This window comes from Elephas maximus, chromosome 10 (assembly GCF_024166365.1).
Source record: "Elephas maximus indicus isolate mEleMax1 chromosome 10, mEleMax1 primary haplotype, whole genome shotgun sequence".
Taxonomy (NCBI): domain Eukaryota; kingdom Metazoa; phylum Chordata; class Mammalia; order Proboscidea; family Elephantidae; genus Elephas; species Elephas maximus.
In genome coordinates, this window is record NC_064828.1 from 57,474,124 (window position 1) to 57,499,944 (window position 25,821).

At 38.4% G+C, this 25,821-nt stretch overlaps 1 protein-coding gene across 3 annotated transcripts in view; it reads left to right on the top strand.

Annotated features, from left to right (window-relative positions):
• Nucleotides 1-10,740, top strand: part of TOGARAM1 (TOG array regulator of axonemal microtubules 1) — a 102,546-nt gene extending 91,806 nt beyond the window's left edge. For all 3 annotated transcript variants that reach the window (XM_049899210.1, XM_049899212.1, XM_049899211.1), the window contains 4 exons: nucleotides 4,604-4,793; nucleotides 6,296-6,515; nucleotides 8,795-8,881; nucleotides 9,612-10,740. In XM_049899210.1, the coding sequence (XP_049755167.1) occupies nucleotides 4,604-4,793; nucleotides 6,296-6,515; nucleotides 8,795-8,881; nucleotides 9,612-9,865 (751 nt within the window). In that variant the 3' untranslated portion in view covers nucleotides 9,866-10,740. The remainder of the gene's footprint in view (nucleotides 1-4,603; nucleotides 4,794-6,295; nucleotides 6,516-8,794; nucleotides 8,882-9,611) is intronic.
• Nucleotides 10,741-25,821: the final 15,081 nt, after the last annotated feature.

Sequence of the window (25,821 nt, forward strand, 5' to 3'; positions counted from 1 at the left end):
TTTTCCAAATTTTTTCATCACCCTTAACATAAACTAAGTACCCCTTAACCAATAACTCACCATTTTCCTCCTATCACCTGGCACGCAGAACCACTAATAAACTTTGGTCTCTGTGTATGTGCCTATTTTGAATATTTCATGTAAGTGGGACTGTATAATATTGCTCTTTTCTATCTGACTTATTTCACTTAGCGTAATGTTTTCAAGGTTAATGCATGCCGTAGCATGTATCAGAACTTCATTTCTCTTTATGGCTGTATAATATACCATTGTATGTATATGCCACATTTCATTTATACATTCATCTGTTGATGACAGTTGGGTGGTTTCCACCTTTGGGCTATTGTGAGTAATGTTGCAGTGAACATTGGTGTACCAGTAACTGTTTGAGTCCCTACTTTCAAGTCTTTTGAGTGTATACCTAGGAGTAGGATTGCTGGGGCATATGGTAATTCTGTGCTTACCTTTTTGAGGAAATCCAGTATGTCTTTTTAAAGAATGTAAGCAGTGTATAGTTCAGTCTTGCTTTTTTATCCAATCTGATGATCTCTGCCTTTCAACTGGGTGATTTGACCATTTACATTTAATGTAATTATTGAAATAGTTGGGTTTAAGTCCACCTTGCTAGGGTTTTGTTTTTGTTTTGGTATATCTACTTTTCTGTTTCTTTTTTCCTCTTTTCCTACTTTTTTTTCTTGATCGATAGAGGTGTTTGTTTTTTCATTTTGATATTCCATTTTATTTTCTTCATTAGCTGTACCTTTTCCTTTCTCCCTACCTCCCACCCTCTCATGGTTGTTCCAGGCATTATCGTTTGTATACTTTAGAACGTGCAACTATACCGTCTCACCAACAAAAAAAAAAAAACCATTGCCAACTCATAGCAACCCTATTGGACAGAGTAGAACTGCCCCATAGGGTTTCCAAGGAACAGCTGGTGGGTTCTAACTGCTCACCATTTGGTTAGCAGCCATAGCTCTTAACCACTGCACCACCACGGCTCCTTCCCACAGTCTATCTTTAAATACGATTAGGCCACATCATGTATAAAAAAGAACCTTACAAAAGTATGCTTTTAGTCCTCCCCCTTCATCATTTATGCTGCTGTTTTCATGCAGTATATATTATAAACTCCATAATACATTGTTATATTTTCTTTGAATACTCAATATATTGTACAAATAATGAAGTTATCATCTCCGACCAGTGCCTTATCTCTAAAATCTATATGATTCTGTTAAAACTCAACCACAAAAAGACAAACAACCCAATTAAAAATTGAGCAAAGGATATGAATACGCACTTTACTAAAGAAGATATTCAGGTGGCTAACAGATACATGAGAAGATGCTCTTGATCATTAGCCATTAAAGAAATGCAAATTAAAACTATTTTGAGATTCCATCTCACTCCAACAAGGCTAGCGTTAATCCAGAAAACACAAAATAATAAATGTTGGAGAGGCTGCGGAGAGATTGGAACTCTTATACACTGCTGGTGGGAATGTCAAATGGTACAACCACTTTGGAAATCTATCTGGTGTTTTCTTAAAAAGTTAGAAATAGAACTACCATAAAACCCCAGAAATCCCACTCCTCGGAATATATCCCAGAGAAATAAGAGCCTTTACATGAACAGATATATGCACACCCATGTTTATTGCAGCACTGTTTACAATAACAAAAAGCTGGAAACAACAAAGGTGTCCATGAATGGATAAATAAATTATGGTATATTCACACAATGGAATACTACGCATCCATAAAGAACAGTGACAAATCTGTGAAACATTTCATAACATGGAGGAACCTGGAAGGCATTATGCTGAGTGAAATTAGTCAGATGCAAAAGGACAAATATTGTATAAGACCACTATTATAAGATTTCAGAAATAGTTTAAACTGAGAAGAACACATACTTTTGTGGTTACAAGGGGGGGAGGGAGGGAGGGTAGGAGAGGGTTATTTACTGATTAGATAGTAGATAAGAATTACTTTAGGTGAAGGGAAGGACAATACTCAATACAGGGAAGGTCAGCTCAACTGGACTGGACCAAAAGCAAAGAAGTTTCTGGGGTAAACGGAATGCTTCAAAGGTCAGTGGAGCAAGGGCCAGGGTTTGGGTACTATGGCTTCAGGGGACATCTAAGTCAATTGGCAAAATAAATTCTATTAAGAAAACATTCTGCATCCCACTTTGAAGTGTGGTGTCTGGGGTCTTAAATGCTAACGAGCGGCCATCTAAGATGCATCAGTTGGTCTCAACCCATCTGGATCAAAGGAGAATGAAGAACACCAAGGTCACAAGATAATTATGAGCCCAAGAGACAGAAAGGGCCACATGAACTAGAGACTTACATCATCCTGAGACCAGAAGAACTAGATGGTGCCCAGCCACAACCGATGACTGCCCTGACAGGGAGCACAGCACAGAACCCCTGAGGGAGCAAGGGAACAGTGGGATGCAGGCCCCAAATTCTCATAAAAAGACCGGACTTAACGGTCTGACTGAGACTAGAAGAATCCTGGCGGTCATGGTCCCCAAACCTGTTGGCCCAGGATAGGAACCATTCCCGAAGACAACTTATAAGACATGGAATGGACTGGGCAATGGGTTGGAGAGAAATGCTGATGAAGAGTGAGCTACTTGTATCAGGTAGACACTTGAGACTGTGTTGGCATCTCCTGTCTGGAGGGGAGATGGGAGAGTAGAGAGTGTTAGAAACCGGCAAAACAGTCACAAAAAGAGAGACTGGAAGGAGGGAGCAGGCTGACTCATTAAGGGGCGAGTAAATGGGAGTATGTAATAAGGTGTATGTAAGTTTATATGTGAGAGACTGACTTGATTTGTAAACTTTCACTTAATGCACAATAAAAATTATTTAAAAAAAAATAATGACGTTATGAACCAGGCTCATTTTCAATGTCTTCTCTTTTTTCTAATTTTTATTAGTGTTCTAAATTTTATTAGTGTTCCCTCCAAAGGCTGTTTATTTTTTACCCCCCTAATAGTTTTTGGTTGGGTTAATAGTTCACTGTGAGTCGGAATAGACTCGACGGCACTGGGTTTGGTTTTGTTTTTTTGGTAAGGTATATTAAATGTTATTATACTGTCAATTCTCTTCTGTTTTTTGAATGCTTTAATTCTCCAAGATAGCATTAAAAAATCACCTTTCAAGAAACCAAACCCATTGCTGTGTAGTCAATTCCAACTCATAGCGACTCTACAGGACAGAGTAGAACTGCCCCATAAGGATTCCAAGAAGTGGTTGGTGGATTCAAACTGCCTGCCTTTTGGTTAACAGCTGAGCTCTTCACCACTGTGCCACCAGGGCTCCCTTTCAAAGATACATTTTAATAATTAGGTGGCTTCTTGAGTTCTTGCTATTCTACTCTTTTCATTTATTTACCTTTTATGTATATATAACCCTCAGTTTAAATACATATTTAATTCTCTGTTTTTCTCGTTGTATAGAATTAAGTTTACAAATTAACCTCAGATTAATTTATTTAAACAAATTTAAAATATAGGAAAAAATACATCTAGAATCTACATTTTAGTCACTGTCCTGTGTCCATGTTCAGGATGATTCTGAGATATCCTTTAATCACCACTCTTAAGACAGCCATGGCATTGGTTTTAATAGTGTTAGTCATAGGAATGGAAGTAATTATGGCAATTGTCACCATTGTGTTTAAGACCTGCCAATGTTCCTGACTCTTTCATTTCCAAAGGGATCATCTGCCCTTTATAGCCATGGAGAACATTGTGTGACTAATACTAAGTCAGTGCCATAGTAAATCCTGCTGGTCTCAAGTTTCTCATTTTCCCATGCATGTTTACATGACTGCCGTGCAGAAACCAGTTAACAAAGCAGGCCTAAGACTGCTATCTTTAGAATGGCTGGCTCGTAAGGTTAGCTCTTGGTTAGCATTTGGAAAATTATTATTTCAGGAGTGTTTCTGCCATCCTTTAACTAATAAATATGTTTTACTGTGCGTGAACTGTATGGGCAAACGATATGGTTTGTCCTGAAGACTTCCTTTTGTATGGGAGTATGAAATTTTGGTGTGTGCTAGGCAGAGGGTGCCTGTATGACCAGCACCCAAGAAAATCCCTGATTATTAAGTTTCTGAGGTTCCCTGGTAGGCGACATTTCACACATGTTGTTACAGTTCATTGCTGGAGGTGTTAAGCACTTCATCTATGATGCCACAGAGGGAAGACTCTTGGAAGTTTACACCTGATTTCCTGCAGACTTTGCCCCATACTCCTTGCTAATTCTGTTTTCTGTCCTTTTAATGTAGTATATCTTAGCCGTGAGTGTGACTATATGCCGAGTCCTGTGAGTCCTCCTAATGAATCACCAGCACTGAGAGTGTCTTGAGACACTTGACACAGATTATGACTGTAGGTTACTCTGTAATATTAAGAAAGATTACAGATTCCAACCTTGAAAAGAAGTTTGAAAATAAATGTCATAGATCAAACAGAAGCATTTTGCAAATTTTTTTAAAATGAATGTACAAAGAAAATTATTTCTGATACTTGTTTTTTATGGGAAGTTAACAATGAAATTAAATTTACCTTTCTTTCACCTTAGAGAGGTAACTGAAGTTCATGAAGTCGCCAGAAAATCAGTTCCCCGTAATTCCTTAGAAAGTGCTGAGTACATTAAAGTCATAACAGGCTTATTAAATGCAAAAGACTTTCGTGATCGTATCAATGGGATTAAGCAGCTTTTATCAGATACTGAAAACAATCAAGAACTTGTTGTTGGAAACATCGTGAAGGTAAGAACCTTTTAAAATTAATTTTCATTTGAAATCTGCAGTTAATAAAGTTCATTGGTATAAAAACTTGGTACTTTATATATATATAATTAAGTTGTTAAAAGGAAATTTAGTGGAAAGAGTGGATTGCTTAAGTTTTGCTATGTTAAAAGCATATTAGAACAATTCAAAGTAACTGAAAAAGAATAAGTCATAGAATAGCTGCTTATTTGTTTGAATTCTCCCTCTAGTTAGTAAGTACCTAGAGAGCTCTGTAGTCTCAGAGCTCTCAGAGCCTGACATTCAATAAATATATGTTGAATGAATCAATAAATATTATAAAAGCAAAGACATTTAAGAGACTTGATATTGCTTTAGAGTAGATATTAGAACTTTTCATACGTGGATTAGAAATCTGTATATACCCATTTATACATTTAAGAAGACGACCAGCAATAAAATGGTAAACTTTTCATACGTGGATTAGAAATCTGTATATACCCATTTATACATTTAAGAAGACGACCAGCAATAAAATGGTAGATACTAATAAATGATGGAGGTGCCAGAGCATGGATTATTTATGCATCATCTCAATTCAGTTCAGTTAATTTTGTTAGTACTTTATTAACAAAATTATTTTAGATTTGTATGATGTACATTAAACTTAGCAAACATATCATAGCTACTTAATTCCAGTGGTGGTATCTTATTAATATTCAAAATAAAAGTACCATATTATGTACTTTTATATGTGTCTTGGAGCCAGAAAGTTATATTTTCTAATATACTTTTTAGTAAAAATAAATCTCTTAGGAAGACTATTTTTAACATGAAGGATGATTGATAGATAAACATCAACAGTTATTAGTTAATAGTCTCAGCCTCATAGAGTATCGCTTCACTGACTTGACATTATGACTTTAATATCTTGAATTTATAAAAGTTAAGGATTCTGAAGAAGAAAGAATAATTGTTAAGGTGATCGACCAGGTTAAGAGGCAATAATAAAAATTTAACTCAAATTGCCTGTAGAATTCTCATAACAGACTAAACCGAAACTAAGTCAAATCTCTACAGTACAATTTACATATCTACCTCTGCTATGAATAGAGCTAAAAATAGAAACTTTCCTTAAGTTCTTAGAGTTAGCTAAGTTAACCTGTACTGTCTAGAAAACAGCTTTTTATCACATTTACAGTTGAGTCATCTGCCTACTGAGCCAAATTTCTCAACCTTAAGTTTTTTTTTCTTCTTTTTTTTTAATTTATTAAGGTAATTAAAGTCTTTAGGGGTGATTTTTGATGTGTTCTCTTTTTGGCAAGAAGATTCAAACACTTAGATTCAGCATCCAACTTTTATAAATTTACTAATATCTAAGTTCAAGTTAAATAAGATAATGTGTGTGGGTGTCTGCGTGTCTTTAAATAGAGTAGGAGGAATACTATGATGCTAACGTGGAATTTAAATATAATAACTCTAAACACTATTTCACTTTAAGTAATTTTTCAATTTACTTTCAGATATTTGATGCCTTTAAATCTCGACTTCATGATTCCAATAGTAAAGTAAATCTGGTGGCTCTAGAAACAATGCACAAAATGATTCCTTTGCTTAGAGACAACTTATCTCCTATAATCAACATGCTAATTCCAGCAATAGTAGATAACAACCTGAATTCCAAGAATCCAGGGATCTATGCTGCAGCCACAAACGTTGTTCAGGCACTAACTCAGCATGTAGGTAAGAAATCTTATCACATATTATAAAGGTAAAATATCAAAACTAAAGAACAAGTGTAAATCACCAATTATTCTTCCATTCTAATACAACTGCTTTTGTTTTTGCATTTTTCTTTCTGAACTTGAATATTTTTAATAATGCTAAAATCCTATTTGATTTTTATCATTTAATATTGTCATACACATTTTTTATTTTCTCAATAGTATTTTTTAAATTATTTTTATCATTAAATATCACCTCGTTAAATTGACTTTTTCTTTCCTTATCTTGACCTATTCGATTCCTTTTCTGTACCACAACCTTAACCTCACATCTTATACAAAATTAACTCAAAATGGATCATAGATTTAAATGTAAAACTTAACTATAAACCTGTAGAAAATAACATGAGAAAATCTTTTCAATCTTAGGGTTTGATCAAGAGTTGTTAGCCATGACACCAAAAGAACAATCCAAATAGAAAAATCTAAAAATGTTTGCTCATCAAAGGATTCTGTTAAGAACATAAAAAGACTGGGAGAAAATATTTGCAAACCACATATCTGACAAAGGACTCATATCTAGAATATGTAAAAAAAAAAAAAAAAAAAATTACGCAAAACATTAAAAGAACAAAAAGCACAATTAGAAATGGGCAAAGAGAGGGAAATATTTCACCCAGAAGAGCATATAACTGGCAGATAAGCACATGAAAAAATGTTCAACATTACTAGTCATTAGGGAAATGCAAATGCAAGTTAAGACCATGCTTACTGCATACCTGTTAAAAAAAAACAAAAAACAAAACTCCTTGCCATCGAGTTGGTTCCAACTCATAGCGACCCTCTAGGACAGAGTAGAACTGTCCTTTTAGGGTTTCCAAGGAGCAGCTGGTAGATTCAAACTGCTTCCGTTTTGGTTAGCAGCCAAATGTGTAACCACCGCATCACCGGGCCTCCAGTACCTATTAGAAGAGCTAAAATAAAAGACAGTGACAATACCAAATTCTGAAAAGGTTGCAGAGAAACTGGATCTCTCATACATTTTGGTGAGAATGTGAACTGGCACAGCCACTCTGGAAAATAATTTGGCAATTTCTTAAAATTAACTGAATGTATACTTACTATGGAAACCCTGGTGGTGTAGGTGGTTAAGAGCTACGTCTGCTAACCAAAATAAGGTCAGCAATTCGAATCCACTAGGCGCTCCTTGGAAACTCTATGGGGCAGTTTTACTTATAAGTCGGAAACAACTCGATGGCAATGGGTTTGGTTTTTTGGTTTTATATTTGCTATATAATCCATCAGTTGTACTCCTGGGCATTTATCCCAGATAATTGGAAATTTGCCTTCACACAGTTGTTCACAGCAGCTTTGGAACATAGCCAAGAACTGGTAACAACCCAGATATATTCGGCAGTTGAATGGTTAAACTGTGGTACATCCAGACCAAGAAATACTCCTCAGCAATAAAAAGGAACAAACTATTGATACAGGAAATGATTTAAATGGCTTGCAAGGGCATTATTCTGAGTGAAAACAGCCAATCTCAAAAAGTTACATACTGTAGGACTTCATTCTCGAAACAACAAAATCATAGAGATAACAAACAGATCAGTGGTTGCCAGGGGTTAGGGACGGTGGAGAAGCGAGAGCAGTAGCACAAAGGTTATATCTGTGGTGATGGAATAGCTCTGTTTTTTTTATTACAGTGGTGGTTTCACAAATCTATACATTGTGTACATATTTATGTGATAAAAATGACCTAGAACTATAACCACACATTGTACCCATTTCAAATTCCTGATTTCAGTATTATACTATAATTATGTAAGATGTAACCATTGGGGGAAACTTGGAAAAGGGGACATGGGACCTCTCTGTACTATCTTTGCAACTTCCTGTGAATCTATATTTCAAAACTAAAAGTTAAAAAAATCAGTAAAGGTGAAAGATGTCAAAAAAAAGCAGTTCTTTTTCTGTTTTTTGATAGACCTATAGTATCATTTGGAATAAGATACCCAAGAGATGGGCAATTCTTTTTCTGTCTTTTTTTATACCATATGATAGCTACTGTAATATTTAATGCTCCATGAGGTATTTTTATTCCTCATTTGCTATAAGAATATTACTGTTTTATTTATAGAGAATTTTAAATTATGAGTAACTATGTAGAGTTTTAAAGTTAACACATTTGTATTCCAAAAATGAAAGATTTTTCCTTTTAATGCTACGTTAATTGAAAATAACTAAGATTTCTCATAACTCTAAACGTGTCTCTGTGTTGTCTTTTTTGTTTAGACAATTACTTACTTCTACAGCCATTTTGCACAAAAGCTCAGTTTTTAAATGGAAAAGCAAAACAGGATATGACTGAAAAACTTGCCGGTAAATACTTTTAATTATAATTTTAAAGAAATATCCTATTAACTAATGATAAATTGAGATCATTTGAATCTTATTTTAGGATAGCTGCAAATTCCATATCATTACTTATGAAGTAGAAATAAATTTTATAATGATCCACGAGAGAACCTTTTGAGATTTCATCCCAAAAATTTTCTTCAAAAAAAACAAACTGGGCTTTTTTCTAGTAAGTGTCAGTCTTCCTATTAGTAGAGTACAGGAAAAAATACAAAGACATTAAAAGCAAGTATGGGAAGTATGGGTGTTCACAGAAAACTGCTCTTTCAAAATAAGTGTTTTGTAAAAGGTCCATGTGTTTAAAATTTTTTTTTTTTTTTTAATGTATAAACTACATTTGGAAAACATCAAGGTGAATTTGGGGTTTAATTTCTCTCTTTGCCCCTTTTCCGTAGTTATTATATATGGAATTCTCATGCTGGAAGATTGCAATCTTGGTAGACTCGGACTCATAGCAACCCTGTAGGACAGAGGAGAACTGCCCCATAGAGTTTCCTAGGGTGTAATCTTTACAGGAGCCAGTTCTTTTCTCCTGCAGAGCCACTGGTGGGTTTGAACCACAGGCCTTTCGGTTATCACCCGCTTTAACCATTGTACCACCAGGGCTCCTTTAGTAAATTTTAGGTGCTTTTAAATTAGTAAAACTTGTATTATTTAAAACAAACTCACAGTTTACCATGTTTTTGTGTTTCAGATATTGTTATGGAACTTTATCAAAGGAAGCCCCATGCCACAGAACAGAAAGTGTTGGTGGTTTTGTGGCACCTCTTAGGGAACATGACAAATAGTGGCTCTCTGCCTGGAGCTGGAGGAAATATACGAACAGCCACAGCTAAATTATCAAAAGCACTTTTTGCACAGATGGGTCAGAATTTGTTAAACCAGGCTGCATCTCAGCCACCACATATCAAAAAGAGTTTAGAAGAATTGCTTGATATGACAATTTAAAATGAATTATGAATCTTACTCTGAAATACGATATGATGGAAAAAACTGTTTACATGATGACAAATGGAACTTTTTTAAAGTTACATTTTCAGTGCCTGCACTTCTCATCCAGTAAATTAAGTAAATGGCTATTTTTATTTTTAGCCCTGAGTATGTATCTGTCCTATATTAACCCTACCACTTGCACCCATCACACAAATACCTAAAATTAATACAACCTAGTATTCGTGAAATCTGAGGTCAGATGGAAATAATCCAATTTTAATATTTTTGAAAAATGTTCTGCTCATTTGCACTATTCTATAGAAACTGCAAATTGTTACCCTATATGTTCAATTAGATTTGTAATTAAAAATATACTTTTTATTATGTAATCATGTTCTGCTATGTCTCATTACTCAGCCTTATTTTATGAAATGGAATAAAAGTCATTGAACTGTGTTAGCACAAACTAAGTTTTGTGTGCTGTTTGTGGAAAACATGTATTTCTGAAATCAGTCTGCTAATATGATTATGCAGTATTTGCTTGCTTTTGCTGCTGTGTTAATGTAATGTATTTGCTTACCTTTAGGTTTAATCATCTATATAATTGTGAAATTTAACAAGTTATAATAAAGCATGATGACCAAAGTTTTAGGAAACTTTTAAACATTTTAAATGCAAGTTTAAGAAAATGTGTTGAATGTAACTTCCCTATTTTTGTGTGCAAACACTAAATTTTATTTCTATATGTTACAATATTTTTAAAGGTGTTACTTTGCTGCCCATTTGTGTAATTCTCAAAAATAGTGCCAGGTCTTCAATAGATTTTCTCAGAATTCTTGAGCTACAAGTACTTTCTGCATCTTTAAGAAAAGAAAAGGAATGTTAAAATAAAAGGATTTATTTCTGTAGATATGTGAGAGGTGTCGTATTTTTCCAACTTTCATATATGTTAAAATTGAAAAATATATATCGTCATATTAACATATCACTTTCATCCTAGCAGCAGGCCTGGGTTATAGTGCCAGCTTTACAGGTTATTAGCTATTTGACCTTGGGCAAGTCACTTATCTGGTCCAGACCTCAGTTTTCTCATCTCTAAAATGTGAGGTCTGAACTAGATGTTTCTTAAGGTCCCATCCTGCTCTAAATTCTGTGATTCTGTTTTGTAGTTCAGTCAGTGATCACATTATTACAAATGTAAACTACGTTAACTCTTTTTCACTTCTCATTTCACTGCCGAATTTTCTAATGTACTTAGCTGCTTTTTTTAATTGTGATTCTTTGTTTTAATCCATAGCTCTTCTGAGAAAAAACAAAAACCAGGTTTCGCTTATATTTGCTGCTACTTTAAGCTAACCTGAAGGGGGAGCACAGAGTTGGTTATTCTATTCTGTGTGCACTGTTTTATAATTACATACTTTTTTAAAAATACCTTTTCTTCCAAGTGTATTTTGTTATATTCCTATAATTTTGACCATCACTTGGCAGTCCTTTTCTGTAAAGGGCCAGAAGGTAAATATTTTAAGCTTTTAGGCCACAGATCCTTTATATGTGTGTGTGTGTGTGTGTGTGTGTGTGTGTGTGTGTGTATTTTTAAACCTTTAAAAACGTAAAAAAAACATTCTTAGTTCAGGCCCTACAAAACAGGCCCCTGGCATAGTTTGCCAAACCCTGGTTTGGACTCTTTGCATCTCAGTTGTAATTCTGAAATGTCATTGAATTTTTTCTCCATTATTTGTTATATGCATCATTGAAGCAGTAGTTACAAATTCCCAGGTTCATTAATGATGACCACCGTCCTTGTTACGTAATTGCACATGTGCTCATAAATTTGCACTGATTGTTGAATATATTGTTGTCGTTGCTAGGTGCTGTCAAGTCGATTCTGACTCATAGTAACCCTGTGTACAACAGAACAAAACAGTCCCCGATCCTGTGCCATCTTTACAATTGTTGCTATGCTTGAAGCCATCAGTACAGCCACTGTGTCAGTCCATCTCATTCAGGGTCGTCTTCTTTTTCGCTGACCCTCTACCAAGTATAATGTCCTTCTACAGAGACTGGTCCCTCCTGATAGGATGTCCAAAGTACATGAGACAAAGTCTTGCCATCCTCACTTACAAGGAGCATTGTGGCTGTACTTCTTCCAGGCAGATTTGTTTCTTCTTCTGGCAGTCCATGGTATATCCAAAATTCTCCGACAATACCATAATTCAAAGGCATCAGTGCTTCTTTGGTCTTCCTTATTCATTGTCCAGCATTCCCATGCATATGAGGTGACTGAAAATACTATGGCTTGGGTCAGGTGCACCTTAGTCCCCAAAGTAGCGTCTTTGCTTTTTAACACTTTAAACAGGACTTTTTGCAGCAGATCTGCCTAATGCAACATGTTGTTCAGTTTCTTGACTGCTGCTTCCACAGGCATTGATGTGGATCCAAGTAGAATGAAATCCTTGACAATTTCAATATTTTCTCCATTTATCATGATGTTGCTTATTGGTTCAGTTGTGAGGATTTTTGTTTTCTTTATGTTGAGGTGCAATCCATACTGAAGGCTGTAGTCTTTGATCTTCAGTAAGTTCTTCAAGTCCTCTTCACTTTCAGCAAGCAAGGTTGTGCATCTGTATATTGCAGGTTGTTAATGGGTGTTTGCAGCTGTTTCTTGTCATTTTTGAGTCTGCCACATCAGCAAATGAAGGTCCCAAAAGATTGACTCCACCCACGTCATTAGGATTGACTCTACTTTGAGGAGGCAGCTGGTCTCCAGTTGTATTTTGAGTGTCTTCTAACCTGAGGGGCTCATCTTCTGGCACTATATCAGACAATGTTCTGCTGCTATTCATAAAGTTTTCACTGGCCAATTTTTCAGAAGTAGACCACCAGGTCCTTCTTCCTAGTCTATCTGAGCCTGGAAGCTCCACTGAAACCTGGTCACCTTGCTGGTATTTGAAATATCAGTGGTATAGCTTCCACCATTACCGCAACACACAAGCGACCAGAGCACGACAAACTGACATGCTAGTGGTGGTTGCTGGGATATACTGAAGGTAAATTTTAAATTTCAGAGGTAAAGGAGGACTATTTCTTAACTTGTATAAGCTTAATTACCTTCTATTTTGATAGATATAGATTGAACTTTGCATTGAAAAAAGTGCAGTAAATATAATCACTACTAATAATGTGAATCCTTTCACCATACTTATTCAATCTGTGTGCTGAACAAATGATCCAAGAAGATGGACTATATGAAGAAGAATGTGACATCAGGATTGGAGGAAGACTCATTTACAACCATAATATGCTGATGATACAACCTTGCTTGCTGAAAGTGAAGAGGACTTGAAGCACTGATGAAGATCAAAGACTACAGCCTTCTGTATGGATTACATCTCAACATAAGGAAAACAAAAATTCTCACAACTGGACCAATAAGCAACATCATGACTGGCAGAGAAAAGATTGAAGTTGTCAAGGATTTCATTTTACTTGGATCTATAATCAACACCCATGGAAGCAGCAGTCAAGAAATCAAAAAAATATATCCCATCGGCCAAATGTGCTGCAAAAGACCTCTTTAAAATGTTAAAAAGCAAAGATGTCACCTTGAGGACTAAGGTGTACCTGACCCAAGCCACGGTATTGTCAATCGCTTCATATACATGTGAAAGCTGGACAATGAATAGGAAAACCAAAGAAGTGATGCATTTGAATTATGGTGTTGGCAAAGAATATTGAATACACCATGAATTGCCAGAAGAAAACCAAATCTGCCTTGGAAGAAGTACAGCCAGAACGCTCCTTAGAAGTGTGGATGGCGAGACTTCACCTTGCTCTACTTTGGACATGTTATCAGGAGAGACTAGTCCCTGGAGAAGGATATCATGCTTGATAAAGTAGAGGATCATTGGAAAAGAGGAAGACCCTCAGTGACATGAGTTGACACATTGGCTGCAACAATGAGCTCAAACAGCAACGATTATGAGGATAGTGCAGGACCGGGCAGTGTTTTGTTGTACACAGGGTTGCTATGATTCTTAACTGATTTCATGGCACCTAACAACAACAATAATGTGAAAATCTTACTTCACAATCTGTGTGCTGTCCTTTATTATAAAGAAAACAGCCATTATTGTAAGACTCCTAAGCCTTAGAGATTTGCTATATTTTAGTAACTTCTTGATTATTGAGCTCTCAAAAGTCAAGAACTGTTAACAAAGCAGAAGTCAACAAAGAATTGGAGACTGATCACTGATTAAAATAACTAAAGAAAAGCTGAAGGCCTGAATAAATTGTAAAAAAGAAACTTTCTAACAGTGGTAATTATAAGTCTAACCCCATCTGCTCAGCAGCTAAAAAATAAAAATTTTAATGACATACTTACCCAACGGAATCTATATCATATAAACAAAAAAAACCAAACCCAGTGCCGTCGAGTCGATTCCGACTCATTGCGACCCTGTAGGACAGAGTAGAACTGCCCCATAGAGTTTCCAAGGAGCGCCTGCCTGGCAGATTCGAACTGCCAACCCTTTGGTTCGCAGCCGTAGCACTTAACCACTACGCCACCAGGGTTTCCTCTGTATCATATAGTCATTAAAAATGACAGTTCAGTGTTAGAATTCTCACCTTCTGTGTGAGATACCAGAGTTGGATTCTGGACAATGCACCTTATGTGCAGCTACCACCCATCTGACAGTGGAGTCTGGCGTGTTGCTATGATGCTGAACAGGTTTCAGTAGAGTTTCCAAACTAAGACAGACTAGGAAAAAAGGCTTGGTAATCTACTTAGAAAATCAGCTGGTGAAAACCCTGTGGGTCACAACGGTCTGATCCGCAACCAATCATGGGGACAGTGGAAGACCTGATGCAGGACCACGCAGTGTTTCTGTTGTGCATGAGGTCACCATGAGCCAGGGACTGACTCGACAGCAGCTAACGACCACAAAAAACTAATCACAGGACAATATTCGGAATGTTAAAGGAAAAAAAATCTGACTACGAAATAAACACTGGGTGTATATTTATCAATATATGTGCACACAGAGAATAGAACTGGAATTATATGCACCAACATGTTAATATGTGGCTAAAGAAATTATTTTGTCTCAGTGTTCTTTTCCGCAATTTCTGTCTTTTCAGAAATGAACTACATCTATTGCTTATGTAATCATGAAATTTAAATTACCATAAGTGAAGGTAATCTGAAAACAATCTGGAAAATAAAGATTATGCAAAGAGGAAAGACAGTAGTGAATACAGAAAGTGCTAAGGAAGGTGGACAGTGATGTGATTAGAAGGGAAATGAGAGAGGGAAGCAAGATATTATAAAGGTGAAGTACATAAGACTTTGAACCAGCATGGATTTGGGACCCAGTGCTGTTATTAGTAGCGAAAACTTACACGCATTCTGGGGTGGTCGTGAGGTTAGACTTAAAATGGGATTATGTATAAGAAAGCATTTGTAAACTTCAAATGCTATGCAAAGGTAACACTCCTAGCAGACAGTGAATATAAGCAGAAACCCTATAGAAATCTCTAGGACAAGCTAAGCCTACTTATTGCTGGCTAGGAGGTTCAATATGTCAAGCTAAGGCAAACTCAAACAAGTACTATATTATCATTAATGAATTATAATCTCATGATTCATAGAATGTGTACCGTGAAAGAGAACAGTTCATTCATACCTGACAAACATCTCTGCATAATAGGATAAACACTTAAAGGCATTAAAGTAAATTGCAGGTTTAGCTAAATTGTCTTTTTTTTTTTAACTGGAGCATAGAATATGTAAGCAAGTTATGTAAAATGAAGACAGAATGATCTGGTTGTGCCAAATTATGACCAGTCTTGAATGACTTTTGTTCACCACTGTTACCACCTATGCCTGAAACAGTACCTTGGTCCATGGCAGTTGCTAAATGAATATTCCTTGAATAATATGTTTAATGATATATGTTTGAAATTTATTCTGGAAAAAGGAAGCAGTGTTTTCAAAGGTGAAAACAGTGTATTTAGAAAATTAACCAGTAGTAAGGGGACAGTTGGGTGGAGCAGGGAAAGACTGTAAACAAGGCAATCGATTTGGAAGCACCCAATTGAAGACCCACCTATGGCAAAGAGATTTCACACCATGTGCCAACCTGATGTATTAATAGCGTTTGTCTATTCAATGTGTTGAAAAAGATTGCAACAGGTTTTAAAGGAAGGAGTGCAGTGATTTGCCATCCAGTGCTCAGAGCCAGAGCCTAGATAGTGAAAGCATGAACTGTAGTAGAAGCATTGAGAATTGAAAGTGTGGATTTGAGAAGTATTCTGATGGCAGGATTGACCGAATTGATAACACACTTAGATTTGGAGACTAAAGGAGTCAAAAGTGTTTGAAGTTTCTAACACCAGTGACTGGTAGATGGTAAAGTCATTAACTGAAATGGAAAACATTAGAGGAGAGGCAGATGGTGGGGAAAAGATGAATATGATGAATTTTAAGATGCCTTTGAGAAACTCTGACTCTGAAGGCGGAGTTCCTGGATTCAGATCTCAGCACTGAAATGTATTAACTCTATGAGCAAGAGATAATAAGAGAGCCAAACTCTTACTGTGATGATTTAATGAGACCATACATGGAAAACTAATAAAACGTTTTGTGTCACATAGTCAATAACAAATGTTATTGTCAGTTAAGACTGCATTCATGCATTCGGTCACTGATTACAAGAAACCAAAAAATTAAAAAAATAAACCAACCTGGCTGGACCCAGAGCTAAAATAAGGTCACCTAGTTCTAGTTTCCCTTTTTCCTCCCCCAGATCCAGCCAACTTCCCTTTATGTCTCACTGATCAGAACTGGTCATTTGTCTATCTCTAAATCAGTCATGGAACCCTGGTGGCAAAGTGGTTAAGAGCTCAGGCTGCTAACCAAAAGTTGAGCAGTTGGAATCCACTAGCCACTCCTTAGAAACCCTATGGGGTAGTTCTACTCTGTTCTGTAGGGTCACTATGAGTCAGAATCGACTCGATGGCACACAACAAATCTGTCACTGGCAAATAGGGATGAAGTTACCATGATGGGTTTGGACTAATTATGATTCAACTCTAGGAGTTGGACATATTGCTACCTGGTACCTGAAGAAACTTTAAAAAACAAAATATATACTTAACATAGCAACATGAATATAACTAAAGGAGTAGAGTACATTAGCATGCAATATGTAAATATGTTTACATATATATGCTTACACAGCAACATATACAAATACATATAATCAGCAAACTCCTCCACAAGCTGACCGTGGTATCCCAGTTGATTTAGCTGCTGAAGCCCATAAAAGCCAGAGAACTCTGTCACCTTGAAAGAATAACCCTTTCCCCCATCCTCCTTACATTAACATTATTCTTTTTTAATAGCATTATCTGTGAAGAATATAGAAGTTTTCTAGTCCTTATCTTTATACCTTAATTAGCACACAGGCTTAATTCAGTCTTAGAACATACTATGTGTTCACACTAAGTCTCCATGTCTACTAAAGATGCAATCCATAATGAAATGTAATCATCATGACTTTTAATGGACAAAATAAGAGTATCATAACCTAGACCAGTGGGATCAGAAAGGCTATCTTTAAGGTAGTGACATTTCAAAGGCTGAGTTAATCAGACAACAAGGAAAGGAAGGAAAAGAGCATTCTGAACAATATAGCACCTGCAAATATCAGAGATTAAGAACATGAAAGAAGTCTAGCTTGCTGGGTCATCGACCAGTAATAAAGTGGTTCCAGATGGAAGGAGAGATATGAACAACGGCAAGGGATTTGAACTTCTACCTGTAGGACTTTCTATAGAAAGTCATGGCCAAGTTTTAAGCAGTGAAATAAAATTAATCTGGCTTCACCCTGGGCTGGTTCAATACTCTAGAAATTACCTGAGGCTGTTGCAGTAATCCAGGATAGAAATGTGGGCTAACCTAAGGTAACTGTGGAGATGGAGAAAAACTGACATGTTCCAGAAATATTTATGAGTTAGAATTGACAAGAGTAGGTAAGTGATTGTGTATTGGGACCGAGAAAGGGAGAACTGGATTAAAATGGCTCCCAGGTTTCTGATTTGAGCAACTGGGTCAATGGTGGTACCATTAACTGAAAAAAAGAAACCCTGGTAGAAGTGCAGGAGTGAATACCCAAGTAAAAATGTGTATTATAGGCAGACAGATAGATGTGTCCTAAACTTGGGAGAGAGGACTTCGGCTAATTTAAGCACAAAAGAGACCTCTTAGATGGGGAACTCACACAATCTCCAAGAGCACTAGAGAACCACACTCAGGCTTTGAAGCTAGGAACCATGCTCAAAATATCTTTAGGGCTGGTTCAATTAAGACACTGCTAGTGTTACCACCAGACACAGACACATCTTGTCCTACCAAGACAAATACCTTGGGACACTAGGCAATGATTCAAAATCAGTAAAACCACTGTTTCTGAAAACTGATGTGGTTGCTTCCACTCTCATCAGAATGGTGTCTAGGTGGTTCCTGGCTCTGTCACTAGTTTCCAATTCCAAGTCTAGGATTGTGTCATCTTGTCCACATGGTTTAGGTCAGTTACCCATGGCCTAACTCCAAAAGAGGCTAGAAAAGTAAGACTTAGTTATTTTCAGTTTCTGTATTGAGAAACTTACTCTGCTTCATAAGGTGGAAGATCCCTAGTGGTGCATTGGTTAAGTGCTCAGCTGCTTACCAAAACATCAGCAGTTCAAACCCACCAGCAGCTCCACAGGAAAAAGATGTGGCAGTCTGGTTCTGTAAAAGATTTACAGCCTTGGAAACGCCATGGGACAGTTCTACTCTGTCTTTTAGGGCCGCTATGCATCATAGACAACGGCAATGGGTTTGATTGGGATTTTTGGAATATAATGTAACTGTTCATCATACCCTTGAAAATGAATCACTCCCTTTCTAAAACAGATTAGTCAAAAGTCTTAACACTTATGCATCAAGCTGTAAATGCAGGTCTCTGTATGACATCTGTTCCTTCTCTGATGCTGTCATGATCCCTTTTTGATATTTTTGATCTAAATTGTAGAGTTCATCACCAACAAAACACACATTGAATAAAACAATAGAAGGTTAAAAGAAAAAAGAATTTAAAATATTTAAATATACATATAACACAGCAAGAAAGAAAATGAAGGGTGATACTCCAGTTGCTATTTTTGTAACTAGTCATTAAGTCATACTTAATATTTGTGTGTTCTTTTCCACCATACATTCCAAGTTACTTTTACCTTCAACTAGTTTTTTTTAGCCAGAGTTATTTACCCACTGGAGTGATACAGACCTTCATTTATGAGGGACATGACTCCCTGTTGATATTCCTTGCACGGTCTTTGATTAATACTGGATATAGCTGTATGAGGAATCCCATGAGTTCCATCCATTCTCCTCACCATTTGTATTATGTTGCAGCAGTAGTATTTATTTTTGATTGTTACTTTCAGTCGTCCTAGTGAACACCAAAGCTACCTTCTTTTCCTTTGACCTAGTAGTATGAAGCCCTTCCAAAGGCCAGGAAGCAGTCCAGGTCTGATTTGACACTCCACGCTATAAAGGATCCAGGTTTCATCTACCTTGTTGGTCTACTAAGCATTACCTAAACTCATGGCCTAAGATGTGGCAGATGGGTTCCAGTCACTAGGATGGAGGAAGGGACAAAAAAGACTAAGAGAACAAAGAACAAACACATGCTATGTCTTAAGGTTTCCAGAAACACTTCTGTTTCTATGCCATGGGCTGAAACTAAGTCACATGTGCACACCTAATTGCAAAGTCTTTATTCTGCATGGCTCTATGCCCAACTAACAATTCTATACTTCTGGAAGGGAAAGAGAACAGATATTAGGAAACAGCAATTTTCACCACTGGAGCCAATGTAAGTAATATACTGATAAGTAGGTGACAGAAGCTCTGGTGGCGTAGTGGTTAAGTGTCACGGCTGCTAACCAAAGGGTCAGCAGTTTGAATCCCCCAGGCGCTCCTCGGGAACTCTATGGGGCAGTTCTACTCTGTCCTGTAGGGTTGCTATGAGTCGGAATCGACTTGACGGCACTGGGTTTGGTTTTTTTGGGAATGGGGGGACAGGGTGACCAGTCCACCTAGAGAATGGTATTAGAACTCCAAAGTTGGTTGCTGATGCTAATAATTTGAGCCCTCAGCAGTAGTGGTAGCCTGGTCTGCTTTAGCAAGGGGAAGTCCATGTTGTTGAGCCCATGCAAAGGCTCTCTCTTCCAATGTTGCCAAACCCGGGAAGGTGGGTCCTTGTCCGGTGTGCTCAGATTTGCCAATTATTTGGATACTAGTCTTTGAGAAAGTAACTTTATTGCAACGTGCAGAGCAAGGAGACAGGTGGAAGTTCCTTAGATCTGGCTCACCAAGCTACAGGGAAGCAGGGCTTATATGTGATTTGGGCACCAAGACAGCGGCCTCACAGGTGTACCAGGGAGGGAAATTCTAGAAGGTGGCCAGGAAACAGGAGGTGACATGGTTCTTGTCAAACCTCTCACTTTGGAATACGGTCCGAGTGATGATTTTCCTTCTGATTTTTTCCACCTATTGCCTCAGTTGAAGTCAATTAGTGGTCATAACTGGCCCTTCTGCAAATGTGGGGCAGGCCAAATCTGGCTTGGGCTAGTTTAAGAACTAATGAAAATTTACCAGCATTCGTAGGGTCAGGTTACCATCTTCCCTTGAGTTATAGCACTTCCTTAATCTTAAGGGCTAAGGGTCAGTAACTCATCTAACTACTTCCTGCTGACATGGGATGGAGATTTAGGGGCCTAGGAACAGACAAGGAATGGTTAGCTCCTGGAGGTAGCAGGCAAAGAAGACTTAAAACCAAAGACAAAAGGAAAAGATTAGTCCAAAGGACTAATGAAACACAAGTACCACAGGCTCCACCAGACTGAGTCCAGCACAACTAGATGCTGCCCAGCTACCACCATTGACTGCTCTGACAAGGATCACAATAGAACGTCTTGGACAGAGGTGGAAAAAAAATGTAAGTCACTCCTGAGGTTCACCCTTCAGCCATAAAATTAGACAGGCCCATAAGTGGTACACAATACTGAGGAAGCCAGCATAACTTGTCCAAGGCAAGGTTATAGAAGCTCCATAGACACATCTGTTGGGACTATGGATGGTCTCAGGGAACATCTAGCTCAAATGGCATAACATAGTTTATAAATATATGCCAGACAATGAGCTAAGCCATTTTCAGTTTATCTTTAATCTTCACAGTAACCCTACAAAGTGGCCACTGCTGTTTACCACTACTTTGCATATAAGGAAACTGAGCCACCTGGAAGTGAAGCCCCTTGACCCAAAAATCAAAAGCTAGCACAGCCAAGATTTGAACCCAGCCAGATGGTCTGCAGGACCCTTCTGTTATACTGCCACCAGAAGCTTTATTGACTCTCTTCTGCTGCCAGGCCCTTTCATTCACTCAAGAGGTTTTCCATTTAATCCAATTAAGAATCTCTAGGTAAACACAGTACACATGCTGATGGCTTCCAACTTCTAGGCACCAGTGCTATTCCCTAACTTCTGCCACCTTGTTCCACTCCTAAGATTTAGGAGGACAAAGAGAATGGCTGATCTTAGGTGCTAAGAGAAGCAAAGGAAATTGCCTTCTATAAGCAGAACATGGAAACCCTGGCGGCATAGTGATTAAGTGCTACAGCTGCTAACCAAAGGGTCGGCAGTTCAAATCCCCCAGGTGCTCCTTAGAAACTCTATGGGGCAGTTCTACTCTGTCCTATAGGGTTACTGTGAATCGGAATCGACTCAACAGCAGTGGGTTTGGGTTTTGGTGGCAAAGATGGACACAAACAAACCTTCGATGTGTTTTGGGTCATCTCTGTATGAAGAAGAATGGGACATCAAGATTGGAGGAAGACTTATTAACAACCTGCAATATGCAGATGATACAACCTTACTTGCTGAACGTGAAGAGGACTTGAAACACCTACTGGTGAAGATCAAAGACCACAGCCTTCAGTATGGATTACACCTCAACATAAAAACAAAAATCCTCACAAATGGACCAATAAGCCACATCAGGATAAGTGGAGAAAAGATTGAAGTTGTCAAAGATTTCATTTTACTTGGATCCACAATCAACACCCATGGAAGCAGCAGTCAAGGAATCAAAAGACACAATGCATTGGGTAAATCTGCTGCAAAGGACCTCTTTAAAGTGTTGAAAAGCAAAGATGTCACCTTGAAGACTAAAGTGCGCCTGACCCAAGCCATGGTATTTGCGATTACATCATATGCATGTGAAAGCTGGGCAATGAATAAAGAAAACCAAAGAAGAATTGATGCCTTTGAATTGTGGTGTTGGCAAAGAATATTGAATATACCATGGACTGCCAAAAGAACAAACAAATCTGTCTTGGAAGAAGTACAACGAGAATGCTTCTTAGAACCAAGGATGGCGAGAATGCGCCTTACAATATTTGCAAATGTTGTCAAGAGGGATCAGTCCCTGCAGAAGGACATCATGCCTGGTAAAGTACACGGTCCTGGAAAAGAGGAAGACCCTCAATGAGATGGATTGATACAGTGGCTGCAATAATGGGCTCAAGCATAGCAATGATTGTAAGGATGGCGCAGGACAGGGTAGCATTTCATTCTGTGGTACGTAGGGTCGCTATTGAGTCCAAAACAACTTGATGGCACCTAACAACGACAACTATGTGCTGCGAGATTGTTCTTCCAGTTATACACCTCAGAGGTGGAAAATGGTGTAAGGATCCAGACAAACCTTCTAGGCTGGACGTTGTGATCCAGTCCAGCAGGCATTTGTCTCAGTGGAAATTGACCTGAGGAGACATGGGTGAGTCCCTGGCCAAATTGCAGCCCACTATGGGTGTGTGCTGGGGAGATTATTCCCTGGGCAGGACCAGGAGTTTCTAACTCAGGAGGGGCTGGTGAGGAATTCACCACAGGGGTGATGACAGTTCTGCCAAAGGGTAGCGGCTGCCTACATCTCCAGGTGGAAGGAATGTTGTAGGGGAAAAAAATCGCAAAGTTTAGTAAAGCAAAAAGAAAGTTTTATTCGGCATATATTCAAAAAGACAAAAGTGGGAAGCAGACAAGCATGTTGCCAGAGCTGATGTCTGCCAGAACCCAAGGAAATATTACAGAATAAGATAGAATAGGAAAACGGACAAGCATGCTGCCACAGCCATGTCTGTCCAAGTCCAGACAAAAATTACAGAATAACCACGAACAGGAAAACAGACAAGCATGCTTCCACAGCCATGTCTGCCCCAGTCCAGAAAATATTACAGAATCATCAGTATATATTCACATTACAAATGGGCAAAAACAATGAAAGCTTCACCTTTTCACACATTGGCTAGAAACTATAATCCTACATTTTGAATTTCCCTCTCAACAATCATTGGTACAGGTTTTAGTAAGGACAGTCAGGAGGGTCTTCACTGGTCCAACAAATTTCTATTTACTAAATGTTAATAGAAAAAGATATGGGTAGAAAGTCTTTTGTGTTCTGGCTTAGGCGAAGGATTCCCTAAAAGATATTTTCCAAGATTATTCTATTTATTGTCTTTATTTCAGGGCCCAGTTGATGTGTCCTTGTGAGTTCTTGTGAGCCCAGCTGCAGCTGGGTCACATTCTCTATGCTCAAGGTCAAGGAATAATGACTCCAATATTATTTCCTAAATCAGGAATATGGATAAACACCAATTAAGCATTGGCTGAAGGTGGAGTTACATGCTGTCTGTAGGACATTCAGGTAGAAGCACAATCCTAAACACTTAACCCTTTTAAAAAGATTCTAGAACTGTCTTCTCTTCACACCCTGTTTTCCCATTTATATGCATATGGCCTTGGACTTCTGGCTGGGTGGAACCAGAAGACTCTCCTATCAATCATTCCCTTTATATGGCCTGGATTTTGCCCCGGGCCTCTCCAGGTGTGGCTCTTCTCTTCCTTTCTCCTCTGCAGCATTAGCTTACACTGTTTTTGTAGGTTTTCATTTTTCCAGAGAGATACACACACTCACTTAGAAATGGAACCAGAACTTAACCAAAGTCAACAACCATAAACTAGGCTTTCTGTTCTCTGCCATTGGCCAGGGAGGGGTGGTGGGGCAACATAATGAGAAAGATCTTACTAGGGCTTCAATTCCCCCTAATGGGGATGTCTTAGTCCTACTTCAATCCTTTAGATACCTCACCACCTCCAATCCCAAGCACTTAACACTTAAGAAGAGAAATTTCTAGGGCACTTACCCTGTAGACATCCAGACCAGAGTTAGTTCTAATTCTCAAAGTAAAAGCACCCCAGGCCAGTCTCTACCTCACGCCTCAGTCACAGTTAGGAGACCTACCTGTGTCCTCCTGAGTAAGAGGCTCTGTGAGCACTGAGGGTCGGTGGAGTTTCCACTCGTGGTTGAGGAGGTGCTGGGCTCCACGCTGGGAGCCAAAATTGTTACCAAACCCGGGAAGGTGCGTCCTTGTCCAGCCTGCTCGGACTTGCCAATTATCTGGGCACTGGTCTTTGAAAAAGTAACTTTATTGCAATGTGCAGAGCAAGGAGCCAGGAGGAAGTTCCTGAGGTCCTACTCACCAAGCTACAGGGAAGCAGGGCTTATATGTGATTTGGGCAGCAAGACGGTGGCAGTGCAGATATATTGGGGAGGGAAAGTTCTAGAAGGTGGCCACGAAACAGGAGGTGACATGGTTCTTGTCGGACCTCTAGCTTTGAAATAGGGTCCGAGTGATAATTTTCCTTCTGATTCATTCCACCTGTTGCCTCTGTTGAAGTCAATTAGTGGTCACAGCTGGCCCTTCTGTGCATGTGGGGCAGGCCAAACCTGGCTTGGCCTTGGCTAAGGACTAGTGGAAATGTACTGGCGTTCATAGGGTCAGGTTATACCAACATGGACATTTTGCTCAAGATTCTATTGAACAATCACCAGAGAGGCTGGGTAAAGACTGACTAGCACAAGTTAAGTCTTTTTTTCCCCCATCTTATTATTGAAAACCTCCCCCACAGAACTTTTCATAAGCATTCACATGAAACAAATCTTTTCACGTATTTTCTGAAACATCCCTCCTTATTACCCTTCCTTGTCATCAAGTCTCTATTCTTATTCCTTCCCAGTACCAATCATATCATCTGGACAAAGGCTATAATTTGGTGTAGAACATTGACTCAAGCTATTCCTCCTCCCAAACAAATGGAAAAAAAGTAACATTTCAAGATTCTACCCCTTGGAAAAGTTTCCCTTCTCCAATATCCTTCAGAGCTATCCCTGAATGAGATTGCACAGCCACAGAATCCCACTTTCAGTTGGCGGCAGCATGTCATGCAGAACCATCTGGAAATCAGGCTAGGGTTTTTTCTTCCTCAGTTGCCTTACCATAAGACAATCCCCCCAGAAGCTGCAGATGTGAGTTGAGGGAGGGCTGACAGTGCAGCGGGAATGTGAGAACCTTGCTTATAAGCAGGAGTAGGCCTCAGACAACTCTGAAGTCTGCCCTGATGGAGGGTGTTCCTGGGAAATTGAAGTTCACTTCACCCAACTAGCAGTAAACAGTTAAAAATCACTTCAACATCTTTGTACTGAAAACTTAATCTTACCCAAAAGAAAGACCCGTCAGTTTGTTGTACTGTGGGGGCTTGTGTGTTGCTGTGATGCTGGAAGCTATGCCACTGGTATTCAAATACCAGCAGGGTCACCCATGGCAGACAGGTAGCTGAGCTTCCAGACTAAGACAGACTAAGAAGAAGGACCTGGCAGTCTACTTCTGAAAAGAATTAGCCAGTGAAAACCTTATAAATAGCAGCAGAACATTGTCTGATATAGTGCCAGAAGATGAGCCTCTCAGGTTATGTTGTAGGGAAAAAAAAAATCACAGAGTTTAGGAAATCAAAAAGAAAGTTTTATTCG